The sequence below is a fragment of the Vipera berus genome, assembly GCF_964194415.1.
Source record: "Vipera berus genome assembly, chromosome: 5".
In the NCBI taxonomy this organism is placed as follows: domain Eukaryota; kingdom Metazoa; phylum Chordata; class Lepidosauria; order Squamata; family Viperidae; genus Vipera; species Vipera berus.
The window spans coordinates 4953028-4975185 of NC_138207.1; the positions used below are offsets into that span (position 1 = coordinate 4953028).

Below are 22158 nucleotides of genomic sequence, written 5' to 3' on the forward strand. Positions count from 1 at the left end.
CCTCTCTCCTCTCTCCTCTTTCTCCTCTCTTTCTCCTCTTCTGTCTTCTCTTTCTTTTCTCTCTCTCCCCCCTTTCTCCTCTCTCTCTTCTCTCTCTTGTCTCCGAAAAGTCACTTTGGTGGGGGGGGAGGTGTTGCACAACTGCATTTGTAGTTGGACCCCTGACCTTCATTGACTCTGCTGACCCCAAAAAGATGGTTGGGTGGGATTCATTCTTGGGACACAGCTGCCTTCGCCTTCTGCTTTGGACTTGCAACTGTTTCTCCTTTCAGGGGGACTCTGGAGGGCCCCTCATGTGCTGGGACCCTTTGCTGGAGCGCTACGTCTTGCACGGAATCACCTCCTGGGGCTCTGGCTGCGGGGAGCGTGGGAAACCGGGGGTGTACACTCGCATCACTGCCTTTGCAGACTGGATCCGACAACAGATGGAGAGTGAGTGCCAGGGGCTGTCTTTCTCCAGCCTCACCAGCAGGGGGCAGAATAGACCAAAGGGTGTTCTATCAGTGTGTCTCAATCTTGGCAAGTTTAAGATGAGCGAACTTCAACTCCCAGAATTCCCCAGAATAACAGGGTTGGAAGGGACCTTGGAGGTCATCTAGTCCAACCCCCTGCTCAAGCAGGAAACCCTCTACCATTCCAGGCAAATGGCTGTCCAGTCTCTTCTTGAAAACCTCCAGTGTTGGAGCACCTACAACTTCTGGAGGCAATTAATCGTTCCACTGATTAATTATTCTCAATGTCAGGAAATTCCTCCTTAGTTCCAGGTTGCTTCTCTCTTTGGTTAGTTTCCATCCGTTGCTTCTTGTCCTGCCTTCAGGGGCTTTGAAAAGTAGGTTGACCCGCCCCCCCCTCTTTTTTGTGGCAGCCCTTGAGATATTGGAACATGGCTATCATGTCACCCCTCGTCCTTCTCTTCATTAAACTGGACATACCCAATTCCAGCAACCGTTCCTTATATGTTTTAGCCTCCAGCCCCTTGATCATCTTTGTTGCTCTTCTCTGCACTCTTTGTAGAGTCTCGACATCTTTTTTACATCGTGGTGACCAAAACTGGATGCTGTATTCCAAGTGTGGCCTTACCAAGGCATTTTAAAGTGATATTAACCCTTCACGTGATCTCGATTCTATTCCTCTGTTAATGCAGCCTTGCACTGTGTTGGCTTTTCTGGCCGCTGCAGCACACGGCTGGCTCATATCTAAGTGACTGTCCACGAGGACTCCGAGATCCCTCTCACAGTTACTACTATTGAGTCTCAGGTACCACCTCTTCTGTACCTGTGCATTTGGTTTTTCTTGCCTAAGTGTAAAAATCTTATTTTTCTGAGCATTGGACTTCATTTTGTTCGAGAGGGCTGGCTGGGGAATTCTGGGAGTTGAAGTCCACCCATCTTAAATTTGACAGGGTTGAGAAACGCTGGCCTGGACTGATACAGCTTGCAAAGACTCAAACCTAGTTTAACCAGACCCATGAGCCGTGGTGGCGTGGTGGTTAGAATGCAGTATGGCAGGCTAATTCTGCCCACTGCCAGCAGTTCAATTCCCACTGGCTCAAGACTGACTCAACCTTCCTTCCTTCCGAGGTCGGTAAAACGAGGACCCAGATGGTCGGGGGTGGGTGGGCAATTTGCTGACTCTGCAAACTGCTTAGAGGGGGCGCTATAAAGCGATATATAAGTCTAAGTCAGGGGTCTTCAAACTTGGCCCTTTTATGACTTGTGGACTTCAACTCCCAGAATTCCTCAGCCAGGCATGCTGGCTGAGGAATTCTGGGAGTTGAAGTCCACAAGTCATAAAAGGGCCAGGTTTGAAGACCCCTGGTCTAAGTGCTATTGCTATGAACCAGATCTTGCGGCCACGTTCTCATGGAACTTGTGAGGTCCTCCCTGTGGTTCAGGAACAGCCAATGGGGAAGTTTTCTTTTCTTTTCTTTTTTTTTTAAAGAAACTTTTATTGATTTTCTAGTTTTACATTTAAATATTTAAAAAGCAACCTGGCGGCCGAGTTAATCGACAATTCAATAACATACGAGTATCTTTAGTGCTATTACATGAAATATTTCCTCTCTTTACCCCTTCGTATTTACTGTCTCCTATTTAAACTAGCGAAAAGGGACGCGGTGGCTCAGTGGGTTAGGACGCGGAGCTTGTCGATCAGAAGGTCGGCAGTTTGGCGGGTCGAATCCCGAGTGCCACGTAACAGAGTGAGCGCCTGTTACTCATCCCAGCTGCTGCCAACCTAGCAGTTCGAAAGCACGTAAAAATGCAAGTAGAAAAATAGGGACCACTACGGTGGGAAGGTAACAGCGCTCCAGTGCGCCTTTGGCGTCTAGTCATGCCGGCCACATGACCACGGAGATGTCCTCAGACAAGCGCTGGCTCTTCGGCTTTGAAACAGAGATGAGCACCGGCCCCTAGAGTCGGAAACAACTAGCACGCATGTGCGGGGGAACCTTTACCTTTTACTATTTAAACTAGTACAATTCTTATTATGTCGACTAAAATAAAAAATAACTTCCTTGACGTTTATCAATAATTTTTAGTTTGTACAGACAGATCCTAGTTATTTTGACATTCCATCTTTGTTGGCAATCGATGTCCTAATTAGTTTTTCCCAATTTTTAGTTTCCCATTAATATTTAAATTTAACATTTTATAATTTACAAGTTTTATATAAGTTTTCTGACCCCCAACTGCTGTCCTCTCTCTTCCCGCTCAGGATCTCCCTCCAGCTGGGAGCCCAGCTGTTCAGAGTGGCTGGCTGCTGCTCAGATCCCGGGAGACAAACAGCTGGCGGAAGTCCGTCGCTTATGCGCCTTCTACGCGCAGCCGTGCGCCCGGCTGCCCGGCTCATCAGCTTGTGCCCAGGCCGCTGAGGAGAAGTGCAAAGGGAAGAGACAGCAATGTGGTGAGTGGCGTGGCCCCTGAAGAAGCTTATGCACGTAGTCCTCGATTTACGACCACAATTGAGCCCCAAATTTCTGTTGCTAAGCCAGAACGTTGTTAAGTGAGTCTTGCTCTATTTTACCACCTTGCTTGCCACGTTGTTAAGCAAATCACTGCGGCCGTGATTCATTCATCTGCTGCAGTCATGATTCAGTGATTCCTTCGGTCGTTAAGCGAGTCTGGCTCCCCTCCCCCAATTGATTTTGCTCGTCGGAAGCCGGCTGGGAAGGTTACAAAGGGTGATTACGTGACTAAGGGACAGTGCAGCTGTCATAAGTACATGCCTGTTGCACAGGGTCCAGATTTTGATCGCGTGACAATGGGGGATGTTGCAACGGTTGTGAGCGTGAAAACTGGTCGTAAGTCACTTTTTTCCAGCGCTGTTGTAATTTGGAACAGTCAATAAAGGAACTAAGTGGAGGACTTCCTGTACAAAGGTGCTTTTTTAAAAAAAAAAAGGCAAGTGGACTTTCTTTGTTTTTCCTTGAGGACATTTTGCTTCTCATCCCAAAAGCTTCCTCAGTTCTGACTGAACTTTGAGGCCAAATGGTTGTAAGTCGAGGACTGGCTGCTTATCGGTCGTAGGTCATGATGGTCGTAAAGTGACTCACGTGACCAACCTGTAGGCGATAACCAGACTGAGCCTGAGGGAGGGGTCAAACAAGTCTCTGCGCCCTCAAGAGATCAAAGTCCAGCTCTCCTTGAATTTCTTTCTTATCTCCCGCTCATTTCCCTCGACTGTTAGTTGGTCAGATTCTTGTAGAGTGTTTAAGTTTGCAGTACATCTTTATAGTCTTTTGAACTGCCTGAATTCTCCTGATTTCCCCGGTGCTTGACATTAATCCAAGAATCTGGCCAACTAACAGTCAAGGGAAATGAGTGGGAGATAAGACAGGCATTCAAGGCGGGCTGGACTGAGATCTCTGGCGAGGGAGCAGGGGCTCGTGACTTATGACGCATTCGACCCCTCCTTTGGGCTCAGCCTGGTCATCGCCATTTTATGTCCGTTGTTTAGTCAAGGATTACCAAGGAGCATGGTGGCTCGAATGGCTAGAACGCTGGGAAGGAGGTTATAGTAAGCCCGCGTTCAAGACCCAAGAGTTGACATGGGGCAGGGTTGAGCTCTTATCCTTCCCTCCAGCTCCTGCAAGGACATGAAAGAAGTCCCCAGCTGGGCAACCCCAGGGCAACAGTGATGTCACCAGCTAACCCTTTCAAGCTGGAAGCCTCGGTGCTTCTGACCCAGAAGCCTCGGTGCTTCTGACCCGGAAGCCTCGGTGCTTCTGAACCGGAAGCCTCGGTACTTCTGAACCGGAAGCCTCCGTGCTTCTGACCCGGAAGCCTCGGTGCTTCTGACCCGGAAGCCTCGGTGCTTCTGAACCGGAAACCTCCGTGCTTCTGAACCGGAAACCTCCGTGCTTCTGAACCGGAAACCTCCGTGCTTCTGAACCGGAAGCCTCGGTGCTTCTGGCCCGGAAGCCTCGGTGCTTCTGGCCCGGAAGCCTCGGTGCTTCTGACCCGGTGCTTCTGACCCGGAAGCCTCCGTGCTTCTGAACCGGAAGCCTCCGTGCTTCTGACCCGGAAACCTCCGTGCTTCTGAACCGGAAACCTCCGTGCTTCTGACCCGGAAACCACCGTGCTTCTGACCCGGAAACCACCGTGCTTCTGAACCGGAAGCCTCAGTGCTTCTGACCCGAAAGCCTCACTGCTTCTGACCTGAATGCCAAAAAACAACAAAAAAAAGGTCAAGGACTACCTGTAATCCTAGAATCATAGAGGAGACATTAAAGGTCATCTAGTCCACCCAGGATCTGCTACTGGCCATCCATGGGGGCGAGATAAAGATGATGGGTGCAAGTATGTGATTAAAACCTGATTATTGTTTTGAGGTTGTTGTGCCTGGCTTCGATTCCGTGATTGGGGAAAAGGGGGATTACAGGAAACAGTTTGAATACACACACACACACACACTCTCTTTCCTACACTGTGAAACCATGATTTTCAGGGTGGTAATTTACAATGAGGGATTCGGCAAAATGAGAAAATAATGAGTTTTGTACGACGTTTATTCCTACATTTATCATCTTGGGGTGTTAAGAAAATGGAGCGATTCTGTACAAAATACATTAGCTGCTTTCTCACATCAGGGTTTTTTTTGGATAATGTTAATTTCCCCATAAATGCTACACTTTTTCCTTTTTCCTAGCCTCTCTGAAACACCTGCAACAGGCAGACGGCTACTTTGCTGCACGTCTCTGCTATTTAGCCTCTTTTTAAATGGGCTGATTTTAATAGCATTAGTCTGAACAAGGCAAGAATCCCTCTTTTTCGATTGCAAGGAATAGAAGCTTTCATTTTTCTTCATGGGATTATAATAGAAGCAGATGAGGCAAAAAAACACCCCTGGTTTTATCCTCGGCAGGTTTTTTTAAAAAACAGGTTATGAAGTTCTGGAAGGAAGGAAGGAAGGAAGGAAGGGAGGGAGGGAGGGAGGGAAGGAGGGAAGGAGGAAGGAAGGAAGGAAGGAAAGAGGGAGGGAGAGAGGAAGTAAGTAAGTAAGGAAGGAAGGAAGGAAGGAAGGAAGGAAGGAAGGGAAGGAGGGAGGGAGGGAGGGAGGTAGAGAATAAGGAAGAAAAGAGGGAGGGAGGAGGAAGGGAGCAAGAAAGGAAGGAAGAGGAAGGGAGGAAGGGTGAGAAAGGAAGTAAGGGAGGGAGGAAGGGAGGGAGGAGGGAGGGAGGGAAGGAAGGGAAGGAGGGAGAAAGGAAGGAAAGGAGGGAGGAGGGAGGGAAGGAAGGAGGAAGGGAGGAAGGAAGGAAAGAAAGAGGAAGGGAGGAGGGAGGGAGGGAGGGAGGAAGGGAGGGAGGGAGGAAGGAAGGGAGGGAGGGAGGAAGGAAGGAAGGAAGGAAGGAAGGAAGGAAGGAAGGAAGGAAGGAAGGAAGGAAGGAAGGAAAGGGAGGGAGGAAGGAAGGGAGGGAGGGAGGGAGGGAGGAAGGGAGGAGGGAGGGAGGAAGGGAGGGAGGAAGGAAGGAAAGAAAGAGGGAGGGAGGGAGGAAGGAAAGAGGGAGGAAGGGAGGAAGGGAAGAGGAAGGGAGGAGGGAGGGAGGGAGGGAGGGAGGAAAGAGGGGGGAGGAGGGAAGGAGGAAGGAAGGGAGGGAGGGAGGAAGGAAGAAAGGAAGGAAGGAAGGAAGGAAAGGGAGGGAGGAAGGAAGGGAGGGAGGAAGGAAGGAAGGGAGGGAGGGAGGGAGGGAGGGAGGGAGGAGGAAGGAAGGAGGGAGGGAGGAAGGAAGGAAAGAAAGAGGGAGGGAGGAAGGAAAGAGGGAGGAAGGGAGGAAGGAAATAGGAAGGAAGGGAGGAAAGAAAGAGGGAGGGAGGAGGGAGGAAGGAAGGAAGGAAGAGGGAGGGAGGAGGGAGGGAGGAAGGAAGGGAGTAAGGAAGGAAGGAAGGAAGGAAGGAAGGAAGGAAGAAAAGAGGAAGGGAGGAAGGAGGGAAGAAAGAGGGAGGAAGGAAAGGGAGGAAACAAGTAAGTAAGGGAGGGAAGGAGGGAGGGAGGAGGGAGAGGGAGGGAGGGAAGGGGAGGGGGAGAAGGAAAAAAGGGGAAGAGAGAGGAAGAAGAAATGCAAGGGAAGGAAGGAAAGCAAGAGGATGAGAAAAGGAAGAAATGGGAGAGAAAGGATGAAAAGGGAGGATAGAGGGAGGAAGAAGAAGAAGGAAGGAAAGAAAAGAGTGATGGGAAGACAGGAAAGGGGAGAGGAAGCGCAAGGAAGGAGAGCAAAGAAAGGAGAGAGAAAAGGGGAAGGGGAAAGGAGGGGAGGGGAACGACCGAAGGGGGAGGTAGAGAAGGGAAGAGGGAAGAGGAAGAAAAGGAAGAAGAAAAACAGGGAGGGAAGGGAGGATGGGGAAGAGGATTCAAAGAGGAAGAGAAAGGAGAGGGAGGAAAGACGAAGAAGAGAAGGAAAAATGGAAGAGAAGGAAGGAGAGAGAAAGGAGGAAGGAGTGTAGGAGAGAAAGGGAAGGAAGGAAGGAAAGAAGGAAGGAGAAGAATTTGAATTCCCTCCCCTCCCCTTCAAATCCCGACTAAAATGGGGCCCACAATACAGGCAGTCCTCGACTTACGACCCACGAGCCCAGAATTTCTGTCGCCAAGGGTGACATTTGTGAGGTGAGTTTCTCCCTGTTTTACGACCTTTCTTGCTACCCTTGTTCAGCGAATCACTCCCGCTGTTAAGTTAGTCACAGGGCCGTTAAATGAATCTGGCTTCCCTCCCCTCCCCCTCCCCCCCATTGACTTGGCTGGTCAGAAAAGGGGATCACGTGACCCACCCACCCCCGGGACACTGCCGCCGTCATAAACACGAGTCAGTCAGTTGCAGAGTGAATTCTGATCGCGTGACCACGAGGGAGGCCGCAATGGTCGTTAAGCGTGAAATGCGGTCACAGGTCACGTTTTTTCAGTCCCGTTGCAACTTCGAACGGTCACTAAATGAACCGTTGTAAGCTGAGGACTAGGGGAAGTGAGAGGCCAGGTGCAATGCTACACACACATGCACGCACACACACACTTCTGCCAAACCCAAGACCTTCGTGCACAACGGCTCAAGCTACGGCCCCATCTCCGTGTCCATGTGGTCCCATGTGGTCGTAAGTCGAGGACCAGGCGTCCACCCCGCTCTCAGCTTCCTCTGAGCCCAGCTGGAAGTGGGGGGGGGGAGATTTCAGGCTGCAACCCCCCCCCCCCAGCCCAACCTAGAGAGATCCCTGCCTCGTTCTTATCCTCTCCTTCCCACGGATTAAAAAAAGAAATATAAAAATGAATGAATGAACCTTTATTGCAGGGGTAGGCAACCTGGGCTCTTTTAGGACTCCTGGACTTCAACTCCCAGAATTCCTGAGCCAGCATGGCTCAGCTTGGAAACCTCTCCCTTTCCCCTCAGCATGGCTGGCTCAGGAATTCTGGGAGTTGAAGTCCAGGAGTCATAAAGCGGCCTAGGCCTAGGCCAGGGGTAGGCCACCTTGGCTCTTTTAGGACTCGTGGACTTCAACTCCCAGAATTCCTGAGCCAGCATGGCTCAGCTTGGAAACCTCTCCCTTTCCCCTCAGCATGGCTGGCTCAGGAATTCTGGGAGTTGAAGTCCAGGAGTCATAAAGCGGCCTAGGCGTAGGCCAGGGGTAGGCCACCTTGGCTCTTTTAGGACTCGTGGACTTCAACTCCCAGAATTCCTGAGCCAGCATGGCTCAGCTTGGAAACCTCTCCCTTTCCCCTCAGCATGGCTGGCTCAGGAATTCTGGGAGTTGAAGTCCAGGAATCCTAAAAGAGCTCAGGTTGCCTACCCCTGCTTTATTGTCAAAGTACAACCATGTATATCCCTTGAGATTGGCTGTTGGTATAGTTTACATAAAGGAAACGTTTTAGATACTGGAGCGTAATTGAACTTGAGAAAAATTCAGTGGAAAAAAATGTTTTGAGCAGACTTAAAAGATTAGATAATTGCAGTGGCTTTTTTTGGTCAAAGAACGCACGGAATGGCGTTCCGGCACCTTTTTTTTTTTGAACGGAAGAACGACCTTTCTTATTTATTTATTTAATTTATTTATTTAATTTAATTTGTATACCGCCCTTCTCCCGAAGGACTCAGGGCGGTGAACAGGGCCATAAATACCAAAATAACCAAAATACAAAATTAAAAACAAATTAAACCTTAGTGCCCAAATGTAAAAATAAATTATATCACAAATGTTTAATGGAATCACTACCATTGTTGAGTTTAGTCACACGGTCGTTAAGCAAATCGGGTTCCCTCATTCTCGTTGCTTGTCAGAAGGTCGCAAAAGGGGACCACACCACACACACACACACACACACACACACACACACACACACAACGCCACCGGGACACTGCGACGGTCACAAAGGTGAGTCAGATGCCAAGTGTCTGAATTTTGATCACCTGCCTCTGTGGAGAGACCGCAGCAGTTGTGCGAGAAACGGCCCCGAGTCCCTTTTTTTTCCAGTGCCGTTGTGACTTCGAACGGTCACTAAATGAACCATTGTAAGTCGAGGACCAGCTGTCTAACAACCCTAATCATCGTTTCTCCTCAGAACTTCGTTCCTACTTGCAGAGCTTGCTGGATTTCCTGCGCCGGGCAGAAGAATTTTTCCGCACCCGGATCGATTTCTCTTTCTTCACACATTCTGTCCCCCGATTTGTGGAAGAAGTTTATGGGTACCTCTTCTCCCCTCGAGGGCACCCGGACCCCCCAGGTATTTGCTGAATTTCGGGGAGTAGGGTGGGGCGGAAAGGTTGTCGTACCTGTGTCTGACCAGGTTTAATCCTAACCAAGCTTAATGTGTTGTGTGAATGCAGCGGTGTGGCTGACCAGGTTTAACCCTAACCAAGCTTAATGTGTTGTGTGAACGCAGTGGTGTGACTGAACAAGTTTAACCTTAACCAAGCTTAATGTGTTGTGTGAACACAGCAGTGTGACTGACCAGGTTTAACCTTAACCAAGCTTAATGTGTTGTGTGAACGCAGCGGTGTGACTGACCAAGTTTAACCCTAACCACGCTTAATGTGTTATATGAATACAGCGGTGTGACTGACAAGGTTTAACCCTAACCAAGCTTAATGTGTTGTGTGAACGCAGCGGTGTGGCTGACCAAGTTTAACCCTAACCACGCTTAATGTGTTATATGAATACAGCGGTGTGACTGACAAGGTTTAACCCTAACCAAGCTTAATGTGTTGTGTGAACGCAGCGGTGTGGCTGACTAGGTTTAACCCTAACCGAGCTTAATGTGTTGTGTGAACGCAACGGTGTGGCTGACCAAGTTTAACCCTAACCACGCTTAATGTGTTATATGAATGCAGCAGTGTGGCTGACCAGGTTTAACCCTAACCAAGCTTAATGTGTTGTGTGAACGCAGCGGTACTTTACAGTGCTTGAGAAAATGTATCATGGGAACAGGCCTGCATTTAAATAACAAATTAGTTTTCAGCAATGGTGGCTGTGAATAGGCAGTTAAAACAAACTTTTTTTGCCCAACCAAAAAGTTTTGATATCTACAGAGATTCTCAGACATCCAGATCGTGGTTGTCCCAAAGATGCTTTTTTTCACAAGGCAACTGGAATTTCCTTTCTTTGCTTTGAAGACGTTTCACTTCTCATCCCAGAAGCTTCTTCAGCTCTGACTGGATGGTGGGGAATGGAAGGATTTATACTCCTTGCAGACAGCTGGTCATTTGCCTTCTTTTAGAGAGGAGTTGAGGCCACTTGGAGGTTTACCTGTGTCCTCAGAGTCACCTGAGTGGTGCAAATGGGTGTGGAGGCTTCTTGGGACTGCGGAAAGGACTGTGTTGTATACTGGAGATAGTAGGAGTTGTATCCCCCACTTCCTCTGTTGAGAGAGGGCTCTTCACTTTTGACCTAGATCAGGGGTAGGCAACCTTGGCTCTTTTATGACTCGTGGACTTCAATTCCCAGAATTTTTGAGCCAGCCACGCTGAGGGGAAAGGGAGAGTTTCCAAGCTGAGCCATGGCTGGCTCAGGAATTCTGGGAGTTGAAGTCCACCAGTCATAAAAGAGCCAAGGTTGCCTACCCCTGATCTAGATCAAGGGCCTTCCAACTTGGCAACTTTAAGACTCGTGGACTTCAACTCCCAGAATTCCTGAGCCAACCATGCCTCAGCTTGGAAACCTCTCCCTTTCCCCTCAGCATGGCTGGCTCAAGAATTCTGGGAGTTGAAGTCCACGAGTCATAAAAGAGCACTTTGACCCCTCCTTCAAACCTCCAAGCATCCTCAGCTGGGATAGCTGGCTGGGGAATTCTGGGAGTTGAAGTTCCAACATTTTCCACTTGCCAAGGTTGAATAACGCCGGCTCAAATTTAGAGCCATCTGCGCAGCTTTTGAAATCCAGGCCTTCCTAGGCAACGAGGAGAAGGGGCTGTCAGCTGTACCAATGAGCACGGCTGCAGCCATCTTGCTTCTCGTCGCAGAGAAAGCGACAGGGGCCTTCTTTCCCCAATTAACACCTGTGTTACCTTAAAGGCCAGGTTGCAGACACAGAAGCTGGAATTGCAAAAGGAAAAGGAAGTCACGTGCCTCAGTTCAGGAAAATGCAGAAGCGTGAGGCCCAGACTTTTAGTAAAAGGTAAGGCTCCGTTTTTGGGTCTTTCTTGGGTCTGTCTGCACACCCCAAGGGCAACTGTCGGGGAGGGTGGTGGGGAAAGGCAGTTTAAAAGAGTCAAGATGGTGGCCACATCCATGCAATTGAAACACTGATTTTGGGACAAAGGAGCAGAGCTTAATAGCCATAGCCATAGCGCTTAGACTTATATACCGCTTCACAGTGCTTGACAGCCTATTTTCCAAAGCCCCTGAAGGCAGGACAAGAAGCAACGGATGGAAACTAACCAAAGAGAGAAGCAACCTGGAATAAAGGAGAAATTTCCTGACAGTTAGAACAGTTTTTATTTTATTTTTTTATTTTAATTCCATTTATATCCCGCCCTTCTCCGAAGACTCAGGGCGGCTTGCAAGCTTAGCAGTTAACCAGTGGAACAAGCTGCCTCCAGAAGCGGTGAATGCTCCAACACTGGAAGTTTTTAAGAAGAACCTGGACAGCCATTTGTCCGAAATGGTATAGGGTTTCCTTCCTGAGCAGGGGGTTGGACTAGATGACCTCCAAGGTTCCTTGCAACATAATAATAATAATAATAATAATAATAATAATAATAATAATAATAATAATAATAATAATAATAATAATAATAATAATAATAATGATAATAATAATAATAACAACAACAACAACAACAACAATATTGATGATGATGATGATATTGGAAGGGACCTTGGAGGTCATCTAGTTCAACCCCCTGCTCAGGCAGGAAACCCTATACCATTTCGGACAAATGGCTGTCCAGTTTCTTCTTGAAAAGTTCCAGTGTTGGAGCATTCACCACTTCTGGAGGCAGGTTGTTCCACTGGTTCATTGTCCTCACTGTCAGGAAGTTTCTCCTTAGTTCTAGGTTGCTTCTCTCCTTGATTAGTTTCTCTATCCGTTGCTTCTTGTCCTGCCTTGAGGTGCTTTGGAGAATAGCTTGACTCCCTCTTCTTTGGGCAGCCCCTGAGATATTGGAACACTGCTATCATGTCACCCCCTCACCCTTCTCTTCACTAGCCTAGACCAGGGGTCTTCAAACTTGGCCCTTTGATGACTTGTGGACTTCAACTCCCAGAATTCTCCAGTCAGGCACGCTGGCTGAGGAATTCTGGGAGTTGAAGTCCTCAAGTCATCAAAGGGCCACGTTTGAAGACCCCTGGACTACTACTTCTTCTTCTTGTGCCATATCCGTTATCGGACGTTGGCGATCACGTTGGCGATCCTGTTTTTATCAGCAGCCGCACGAAAAAGTGCGGCTGAGTTTTGCCCAAATCGGTCCCTTTGGATTTTGAAGCCATGATGTTCTTCTTCTGCCTGGACCTCATTCGCCTTCAAGCTTTCCCTGGAGGATTAAATGGAGTATGCCGTATTTTTCTGGGTGTTGCGTCACATGTCCGAAATATTCTAACTTTACCCCTGGATTAGACATACCCAATTCCAGCAATCGTTCCTTGTATGTTTTAGCCTCCAGTCCCCTCACCATCTTTGTTGCTCTTCTCTGCCCTCTTTCTAGAGTCTCAACATCTTTTTTACATCGTGGTGACCAAATACGGATGCCATATTCCAAGTGTGGCCTTTCCAAGGCATAGACAAGGTCTTTCCCACCTGATAAAACCGGTGGGGTCTCCATGCTCCTTGCTGGGCCTCTGCCCATCCTCCCCAAACTGGCTTCTACTATAGGGTAGTCCTCAACTTATAGCCGTTTGTTTAGTGACCGTTCGAAGGTACAACGGCCCTGAAGAAAAAAAAGGGGGGGATTTAGGACTGGTTTCCCCACTGACGACCGTCACAGCCTCCCTGCGGTCGCGTGATCAAAATTTGGACGGTTGCCACTGGCTCGTGGTTAATTGACGGTTGCGGTAGCCCGTGGGTATCTCATGTGATTCCCCTTTTGCGAAGTCAGTGGGAAAGCCAGATTTCACTTAACAGCCCTGTTCCTAACTGAACAACTCCAAGTGGTTCGCTTAATGACTGCGTAAAGAAAGGTTGTAACACGAGAAAAACGTACTTAGCGGCGGTCTGCTCAGCGGCAGAAATTTGGGGCTCAATTGTGGCCGTACATCGAGGACTGCCTGTGCTTCTCCATTGATGGAAGACAGAAAGCAAGATCCTGTTTTTCGGGCTGACCCCCTTTTTCCTCCCTTTTACAGCCCCCCTCCTCCCCTCCTCCCTTCCTTTGCCTCCTTGTTCCGAGGCGTCGGGCCCAACCTGGCTGACTGGGTGCAGGAGCTGAGCACTGAAGCTGAGCACTTGGCAGTGGCACCTGTTGGACAGGAGACCCAGCGCTTCCTCCAGGTATGGGGATCGGAGCCACGGAAGCCGAGATGGCAGGTATTGTCTCTTGAGAAGAAGCAGGAATAACGGATTGCAACGCAAAGGACCAAAGGAGCAGGAGTTGTCGAAGCGTTAACAATAGCACTTAGACTTATGTACCGCTTCACAGAGCTTTACAGCCCTATCTAAGAGGTTTACAGAGTCAGTGTATTGCCCCCCCCCCCAAAAAATAAAAAATCTAAAAAATCTGGCTCCTCATTTTACCCACCTCGGAAGGATGGAAAGCTGCGTCAACCTTGAGCCTGTCAGGATCGAACTGCTGGCTGTGGGCATAGAATTCTAACCACTGTGCCACCACAAAAGGGAGGGAGGGAGGGAGGGAGGGAGGGAGGAAGGAAGGAAGGGCAATAGCACTTAGGTTTATATACCGTCCCACAGTGCATGGAAGGCTGAGTCAATGTTGAGCGGGTGAGGATCGAACTGCTGGCAGTGAGCAGAGTCAGGCTGCAATGTTGCACTCTAACCACTGCACCACCACAGAAGGGAGGGATGGAGGAAGGAAGGGAGGGAGGGAGGGAGGAAGGGAGGGAGGGAGGGAGGGCAATAGCACTTAGGTTTATATACTATCCCACAGTGCATGGAAGGCTGAGTCAATGTTGAGCCGGTGAGGATCGAACTACTGGCAGTGAGCAGAGTCAGGCTGCAATGCTGCACTCTAACCACTGCACCACCACAGAAGGGAGGGAAGGAGGAATGAATGAAGGGAGGGAGGGAGGGAGGGAGGAAGGAAGGAAGGAAGGAAGGAAGGAAGGAAGGAAGGAAGGAAGGAAGGAAGGGCAATAGCACTTAGACCAGGGGTGTCAAACTCAATTTCATTGAGGGCCACATCAGCATTGCGGTTGCCCTCAGGGGGCCGGGTGGGTATGGCCAGGGTGGGCGTGGCTTACTGGGTGGGCGTGGCTAGAGTGCATATGGCCTACTGGGTGAGCGTGGCCAGCTCTACATCATTCGCATCAAGGGTGCCTATGGGGGCCTGGGCAGGAGTGGGACAGATCTGAAGGTCTCTGGCGGAAGGAGGGTCTCTGGGCCAGGGCCAAGGCAGTGGGGGCCGTTCCGTCACTGTTCCCAGGATGGCTTCGCGGGCCGCATGAAACCACTTTGCGGGCCGGATGTGGCACCCGGGCCTTGTGTTCGACATGTCTGACTTAGACGTACATACTTATATACTGCCCCACAGTGGACAGAAGGCTGAGTCAACCTTGAGCCAGCCAGGACCGAACTCCTGGCAGTGGGCAGAGTTTGCCTGCAATGTTGCATTCTAACCACGGTGCCACCGGCCGCATAGTGGTTTGTAGTTCAGTGTTTCTCGGGCTTGGCAACTTCAACTCCCAGAATTCCTCAGCCAGCCATGAAACCCTGGTATCCAGCTAGTCCTGGATAGTGCAGCCTCCGCTTTTTTCCGGCGTGGCTTCGGTGCTCTGGCCGGCTCGGCCGATTTCCCTCTTTCTTCTCCCCGTTCCTCCTCCTCCTCCTCCTCCTTTGGTAGCGCTGGGTTTTTGGGGGACGATCAATCCCCATCCGTGGCATTGCCGCCGACCAATCACCGTGCCTGCCTCTCGGGAGGGCAATACCAGCTGCCAATCCGGCGGCAGGGAAGATGGAAGGTAATCCCGCTCACCAGACCAGCCTAGTGGCACAGGAGCTGCCCTTGCCCGCACGCGGACTCCGCTTTTATTCAAGTGCTCTTGAACAACCGGTGCGCCGAACCGAACGATACATTAGGTATCGGTTCTGCCGAACCGGCTGAATCCCACCACTGCCTGGATCTCCCCCAACCCTGCCCGCCCCCACAGGCATTCCCCGCCCCCACTAGCAACATTGAGGCGGCCATGCCCACCTCGGCCATGCCCACCCAGTGGGCCACGCCCCCCGCCCCCTCTGAGGGCACCACAATGTTGATGCGGCCTGTTACTTTGCGATAAACAAGTGGGTTTGGGGTTGCAGTTTGGGCACCCGGTCTCTAAAAGGTTCGCCATCGCTACCCTATAGCATTTCAGACAAATGGCTGCCCAGTCTCTTCTTAAAAACTTCCAGCGTTGGAGCATTCACAGCTACTGGTGGCAGGTTGTTCCACTGGTTAATTGTTCTAACTGTCAGGAAGTTTCTCCTTAGTTCTAGGTTGCTTCTCTCCTTGATGAGTTTCCATCCGTTGCTTCTTGTCCTGCCTTCAGGCGCTTTGGAGAATAGCAACGGGTAGGTAATTACGACAGTTGCAGTGTCCTGGTTTCATGTGATCATCTTTTGTAACTTTCTGAGCTGGCTGCCGACAAGCATAATCAATGGGAAAAGCCAGATTCGCTTACTGATCAAATGATCGTTTAACAAGTGCAGCGGTGCCCTTAAGAATGTGGCCAGAGAGATCGTAAAATAGGGCAGAATTCACTTAACAACCTCCTTGCTTAGCGACGAAAATGTTCGGTTCAGTTGCGGTTATAACAGACTAAGAGGATAGGAGAATAATAGGAGAGTTGGAAGGGACCTTGGAGGTCTTCTAGTCTAGCCTCCTGCTCAAGCTGGAAACCCAGACATTTTATTCAATCTCTTCTTAAAAACCTCCAGTGATGGAGCACCCACAATTTCTGGTGGCAGGTTGTTCCACTGGTTAATTGTCCTCACTGTCAGGAAATTCCTCCTTAGTTCCAGGTTGCTTCTCTCCTTGATTAGTTTCCATCCGTTGCTTCTTGTCCTGCCCTTCAGGGGCTTTGGAGAAGCGCTTGACTCCCTCTTCTTTGGGGCAGCCCCTGAGATACTGGAACGCCGCTATCCTGTCACCCCCTCGCCCTTCCCTTCATTAAACTAGGCGTACCCAATTCCACCTGGGTTCTCCCACTCAAGCAGGGGGTTGGACTAGAAGACCTTCGAGGTCCCTTCCAACTCCGTTGTTCTGGACAGTGACCTCATCTTCTCGGCCCGTTGTGATTAGGTCTGCTCCTTTGATCTCACTCTTCCTTTTCCTTCTCATAGCTGACAGGAGAGGAGGTGGATGAACTGCGAGCCCAAGGTCAGATGTTCCTTCAGCAGCTGGAAAAAGAACTGCACCAGGATGACTTTCCAGATGTGGAACTCCAGAGAGAGGACCAAAGGATCCCCCTGAATGGTACGTGCCCAAGTTCAAGCAGGATTGGAGGCCGCCTCCCCCACCCCCCGCCCCGGCTACTTCTTTAACAGAATAATAAGAATAATAACAACATTGGTCTTCTAGTCCAACCCCATATTCCAATATTTGAGGGGCTGCCACGAAGATGAGGGGTGTGATGGTGGTGTCAAAATATTTTCCAAAGCAGCAGAAGGCAAGACAAGGAACAATGGATGGAAACTTACCAACGACTTGCCACCAGAAGTTGTGGATGCTCCATCATTGGCGGCTTTCAAGAAGAGACCGGACAGCCATTTGTCTGAAATGGCATAGGGCAGACATGTCAAACACAAGGCCCGGGGGCCGGATCCGGCCTGCAAAGTGGTTTCATGCGGCCCGCGAAGCCATCCTGGAAACAGTGAGGGAACGGCCCCCAGTGCCATGGCCCTGGCCCAGAGACCCTCCTTCTGCCAGAGACCCTCAGATCTGTCCCACTCCTGCCCAGGCCCCCATAGGCACCCTTGATGCGAACGATGTAGAGCTGGCCACGCCCACCCAGTAGGCCATACGCACTCTAGCCACGCCCACCCAGTAGGCCATGCCCACCCAGGCCATGCCCACCCGGCCCTTTATTTTATTTTTTATTTATTTTAATTCCATTTATATCCCGCCCTTCTCCGAAGACTCAGGGCAGCTTACAAGCTTAGCAGTAGCCTTCATTCTATGTATATGCCTGCTTATTAGGGCTTTCACACACACCCCAAGCGGCCTTATTACAAAGTCAGCTTAATTGCCCCCAACAATCTGGGTCCTCATTTTACCTACCTCGGAAGGATGGAAGGCTGAGTCAACCTTGAGCCTGGTGGGACGCGAACCTGCACTAATTGCAGGCAGCTGGTGTTACTTAAGGAGGAAATTGAGTTTGACACCCCTGGCATAGGGTCTCCTGCTCAAGGAGGGGATTGGACTAGATGACCTCCAAGGACCCTTCCGACTCTGTCATTCTATGTTCTAAGTGCCTGCTCAAGCAGGAGGGCCATGGGAGAAGAAGAGGCAGGTGGGGTGTGCCGAAGCTTCAAAATTTGCAGGAACAAATCAACTGCCAACCTTGCTTTGGCCGAAGCCAAAGGGGAAGTCCTCGACTTACAACAGTTCATTTATTGACCGTTCAAAGTTACCACGGCGCTGGAAAAAAGCAACCTGTGCCCGTTTTTTGTGCTGACGACCGTTGCGGCATCCCCCAGGGTCACGTGGTCGAAATTCAGACGCTGGGCAACTGGTTCATATTTATGACCTCTGCAGCGTCCCCAGGATCACGCGATCCCCTTTTTTGCGACCTGATCGAGCCAAGTCAACGGGGGAAGCTAGATTCACTTACTAATTTAACAAATGCGACGATCCATTTAACAGCTGCGTCAAGAAAAGTCGTAAAAGGGGGCAAAACTCACTTCACAAACATTTCACTTAGCAACATAATGTCATGGTTCCGACAGATGAAGCTCTTCAAAAGAACTTTGAGGCATTGTTTACCTTAAAGGGTCTTTTATTCGAGTAGCATAATATCGGCACTTAAACAATCGAAGCCAAAAACTGAATCCCCCTCCCCCCCCAGCACCTAGTATCAAAACACAATTCCCTCCTCCAATTAACAGTCATAAATCACATTCTCCAATTAGCTGGAAGCGCAGGCTTCCTCTCCGGCTGACCAATTCTTTATCAGCTCTGGGCTCAGTAACCTTGATTCTCACGCTACGTTTAGTGTTGTTATGTCTAGCTGGACTCTCATTCGCCTCTGCCCCCTTTCCAGCATCATCTAACTCTAAAAGCGAAAGGGAAAAAGAGGACTACATTTCCATCTGTTGTCAATGCAAAAACATCCGTTAGCAGCGTTGGCGTATACATTTTGGGCTCCACCGCGGTCGCTTAACTCAAGGACACCCTGTATTGGACAGGCAGTTCCTTTTTATCAGTTACATCAATTCTTCTAACCTGGTCAGCTTCAGAAGGATGGACTACATCTCCCAGAATTCTCAGCAGCGTCCATGCCGGCTTGTTTGGGTTGAGAAACACGGCAGTGCCCAAAGCAGAGATATAAAATTCAAGGTGAAACGTGGAGAGACCCTAGGAAATTTCTAGCCTGGTGTCAGAATTCTAAGTCTCCAGATGTTGTGAATGCCCCAACGCTGGACGTTTTAAAGAAGAGATTGGACTATCATTTGTCTGGAATGGTATAGGGGTTTCCTGCCTGAGCAGGGGGTTGGACTAGAAGACCTCCAAGGTCCCTTCCAACTCCGTTATTCTGTTCTGTTATTCTCTTAAGTCTGCTGGTTAGCAAATTCCCTAATTTGTAACCATTCAAGTAGTGTAGCCTATGCCAGGCATCTCCATCCTTTCCCCGCTCAAGGACCAGAGGGAAGGAGAGCAGCTTCAAAATTGGTGTGCGTGCGCGCATGTGCGCCCACAGGGCCACTCACACTGGCGTGGCACTAGCAACCCTGTCAGCGCATGTGCTGGTGCTGTGCACATGCATGAACGGCTGTGCACTGCCACCCATGGCAGCTAGCGGCCCGTTTGCTCATGTGCAAACGGGCCACGAAAACCACCCAGGCTAACAGCATGTGAGCAAACGGGCTGTGGACACCTGCCCCGCGGTAGTATTCCCGTTTGCGCCCGTGCACATGCGCAAATGAAGCCGCGGTTGCTAGCGCGAGTGGGGGGAAATGCGCGCTCACACGTGCATGCACCAGCCAGCCATTTCCACGGCCCACTCGCCAATGAGCCCGGTCCTAGGCCATAGTTTGGGGACCCCTGGCCTACGGATTTGAAATGTGCCAAGTTGGAGAAGGAGAACTCACAACTAAATAAGCCAAAATGTTGATTTATTTATTTATTTTATTTTATTTTTTATTTTAATTCCATTTATATCCCGCCCTTCTCCGAAGACTCAGGGCGGCTTACAAGCTTAGCAGTAGCCTTCATTCTATGTATATGCCTGCTTATTAGGGCTTTCACACAAACCCCCAAGCGGCATTATTACAAGGTCAGCTTATTGCCCCCAACAATCTGGGTCCTCATTTTACCTACCTCGGAAGGATGGAAGGCTGAGTCAACCTTGAGCCTGGTGGGACTCGAACCTGCACTAACTGCAGGCAGCTGGGGTTACTTAAGGAGGCATTAGCCCACTGCTCCACCAAGGCTCTAGTACAGCTGCTCCCCAGAGGAGTCCAAAATTTTACGTTGCTAAATGAGACATCTGCTAAGTGAGTTTTACCTCATTTTACCACCTTTCTGGCCAGCGTAGTTGTTAATAACACAGTGAAACTGGCTTCCCCCACTGGCTTTGCTTGTGAGAAGGTCGCCAAAAGGGGATTCCTGGGACCCTGTGACACTGCCACCATCATAAATCTTAGCCGGTTGCCAAACGTCTGAATTTTGATCCCGTGGGGACGCTGCAAGGGTCGTAAATTCGCAAAGCAGTCCTGAGTGCCGTCTTTCAGTGCCGTTTGAATGGTCACTAAATAAAGAGTTGCAAGTTGAGGATTATCTGTATAAGTCTGCACCTTCGGTTCGCCGCCTCTATCAGCTTGAGGATTGTCCGGATGTCGGTAACTATTAACGCCTGAAATTCATTTCTAGAGGGTTAAAGTTTGGGACGACGGGCCAAACATATCTCTTTCCCGCCTCGCTTTGCGACAGGTTCCCTGGTGAGCGAGGCCCCTCCTCGGCGAGAGAAACGCAGCTTGGGGCTTGTTCCCCTGGAAGAAAAGGAGAATCTACCGCCATGGGGTATATATTTATTTATTTATTTATTAAAAAATAATCTTTATGCTTGTTTACTTTGGAAGATTGCAAAAAAGGGATCTGAGTACACCTCTCCTCGACTTACGAGCCCAAAGGCGTCCGATATTTTATGTTGCTAAGTGAGATGCCTGCTAAGTGAGTTCTGCCCCGTCGTACGACCTTTCTGGCCCCCGTTGTTAAGCGAACCATTGGCGTTGTTAAGTCACATGGTTGTTAAGCGAATCTGGCTTCCCCCCCCCACATTGGCTTTGCTTGTCAGAAGGTCGCAAAAGGGGATCGAGTTAACACTGCGACGGTCATAAATGTGAATCGAGAATCAAATAGGGCAATTTAAGATGCAGATAGATAAAATACGTTAAAATTATATTTCACTCTCACCCCTGCAATCAACCCCAGAATCTTTGAAGTGCCATGAATGATCAGTCTTTATTGAGTACACATCTCAGACCTGAAGAAGCGAAACCAGCTCTGATTTGCAAAAATCTGCCGAGTTAACAGTAGCTTCCCTTAACCCCACCCATCCACCAGGTGTTCAGGTTGCCCAATCATATACCTTTGGTTTATTATGAGAAGGGTCCACTTCTCCGTCAGACACCTGTGTTAGTGACCTTGGCAATCTCGTAGACTCTCATGGTCCATGGACGCCTTCTTGGACTCCCATTTCCTCCCTATACTTTGTACCCCTCCCCCCTGTTTCTATGCCAAGTTGAGTAGTGATAGAAATTAGCAGGCATCTTAACAATTGACGCCGTATCTTTCTTCTCCCCAGCCCTGACCACAAACTCCAGCTGCCATGGAGTCAATGAATCCGCCCAGCGTGTCCATTCGGTGCGGGAAAACTACCGCTGGATTCTGCAAGTGCCAGAGCAGGACCTCACCATGAACTTCCGGAAGGTGAGTGTCAACTGTCTGGCTGGCAAATTCAACTTTAAAAGAAACTCTATGGCAGGGGTCTTGAAACTTGGCCTTTTTATGACTTGTGGACTTCAACTCCCAGAATTCCTCAGCCAGCATGCCACGCAAGTTTGAAGACCCCTGGTGTTGATAATACATGTGCTAATGCCAGAATCAATCAGGAACGGTGAGGACCAGAAAGGTCTTTGAACTGTAGTCCCTGACCTAGTTTGAACACAAAGGCTAATATTCTGTGCAGTCCAATTTTAAGATGGTGGGAAGAGAATGGTTGCCAATTCAACCAAGAGTACAAACACCTGAGGCCGACATATGAAAAACGTGTCCATTCAAGCTGGCATGGAGATCTGTGTTTTGAAGCTGGAAATGTCTGAGCTTCTTAGTGTCTCTGCTAGCATCTGCTGATAGAATTGAAAGACAGACAACAGGGTGTCAGTCACAATTTCTAGGAATTTAGCTTTAATACAAGTGGATTCTCTACACAGGGGTCTTGAAACGTGGCCCTTTTATGACTCGTGGACTTCAACTCCCAGAATTCCTCAGCCAGGCACGCGTGAGAGTTGAAGTCCACAATTCATAAAAGTGCCAAGTTTCAAGACCCCTGCCCTACGGCCTCGAGGTGGTCATAAGAGATGATCTTTATTGAGTACACATCCTGGCACCGAAGAAGTAAAATCAACCCTAGTTTTCCCGCGTGAAAATCTGGATGGTTAACCATAACTTGTCATAACCAACACCCACCATGTGTTCACGTGGCCCAATCACATTGGTTATGGGAACGGTCCGCTTCTCCATTAGGCACCTGCTTTGGATGACCTTGGGCCCAGGCTCTCCCTCCCCAAAGTTTGTATGGCAAGTGGAACAGCGACAGAGGTTAGCAAGCCTCTTTGCAATTCAACCTTGAGAGTGAGACTACTTGTCATCCCTTTG

The 22158-nt window shown here is 49.6% G+C and overlaps 2 protein-coding genes across 2 annotated transcripts in view; one reads left to right on the forward strand and one right to left on the reverse strand.

Annotated features, from left to right (window-relative positions):
- The window catches only part of LOC308669013 (solute carrier family 12 member 9-like), a 376525-nt gene that overhangs the window by 168612 nt on the left and 185755 nt on the right, over positions 1–22158 (reverse strand). The window lies entirely within an intron of this gene.
- Positions 1–22158, forward strand: part of PRSS56 (serine protease 56) — a gene marked incomplete at its 5' end in the record, with an annotated part of 40949 nt that overhangs the window by 13301 nt on the left and 5490 nt on the right. The window contains 8 exons of the mRNA XM_081329933.1: positions 273–432; positions 2716–2904; positions 9040–9201; positions 10988–11090; positions 13277–13400; positions 16404–16536; positions 20212–20301; positions 21086–21210. Coding sequence (XP_081186059.1) covers positions 273–432; positions 2716–2904; positions 9040–9201; positions 10988–11090; positions 13277–13400; positions 16404–16536; positions 20212–20301; positions 21086–21210 — 1086 coding nt within the window. The remainder of the gene's footprint in view (positions 1–272; positions 433–2715; positions 2905–9039; positions 9202–10987; positions 11091–13276; positions 13401–16403; positions 16537–20211; positions 20302–21085; positions 21211–22158) is intronic.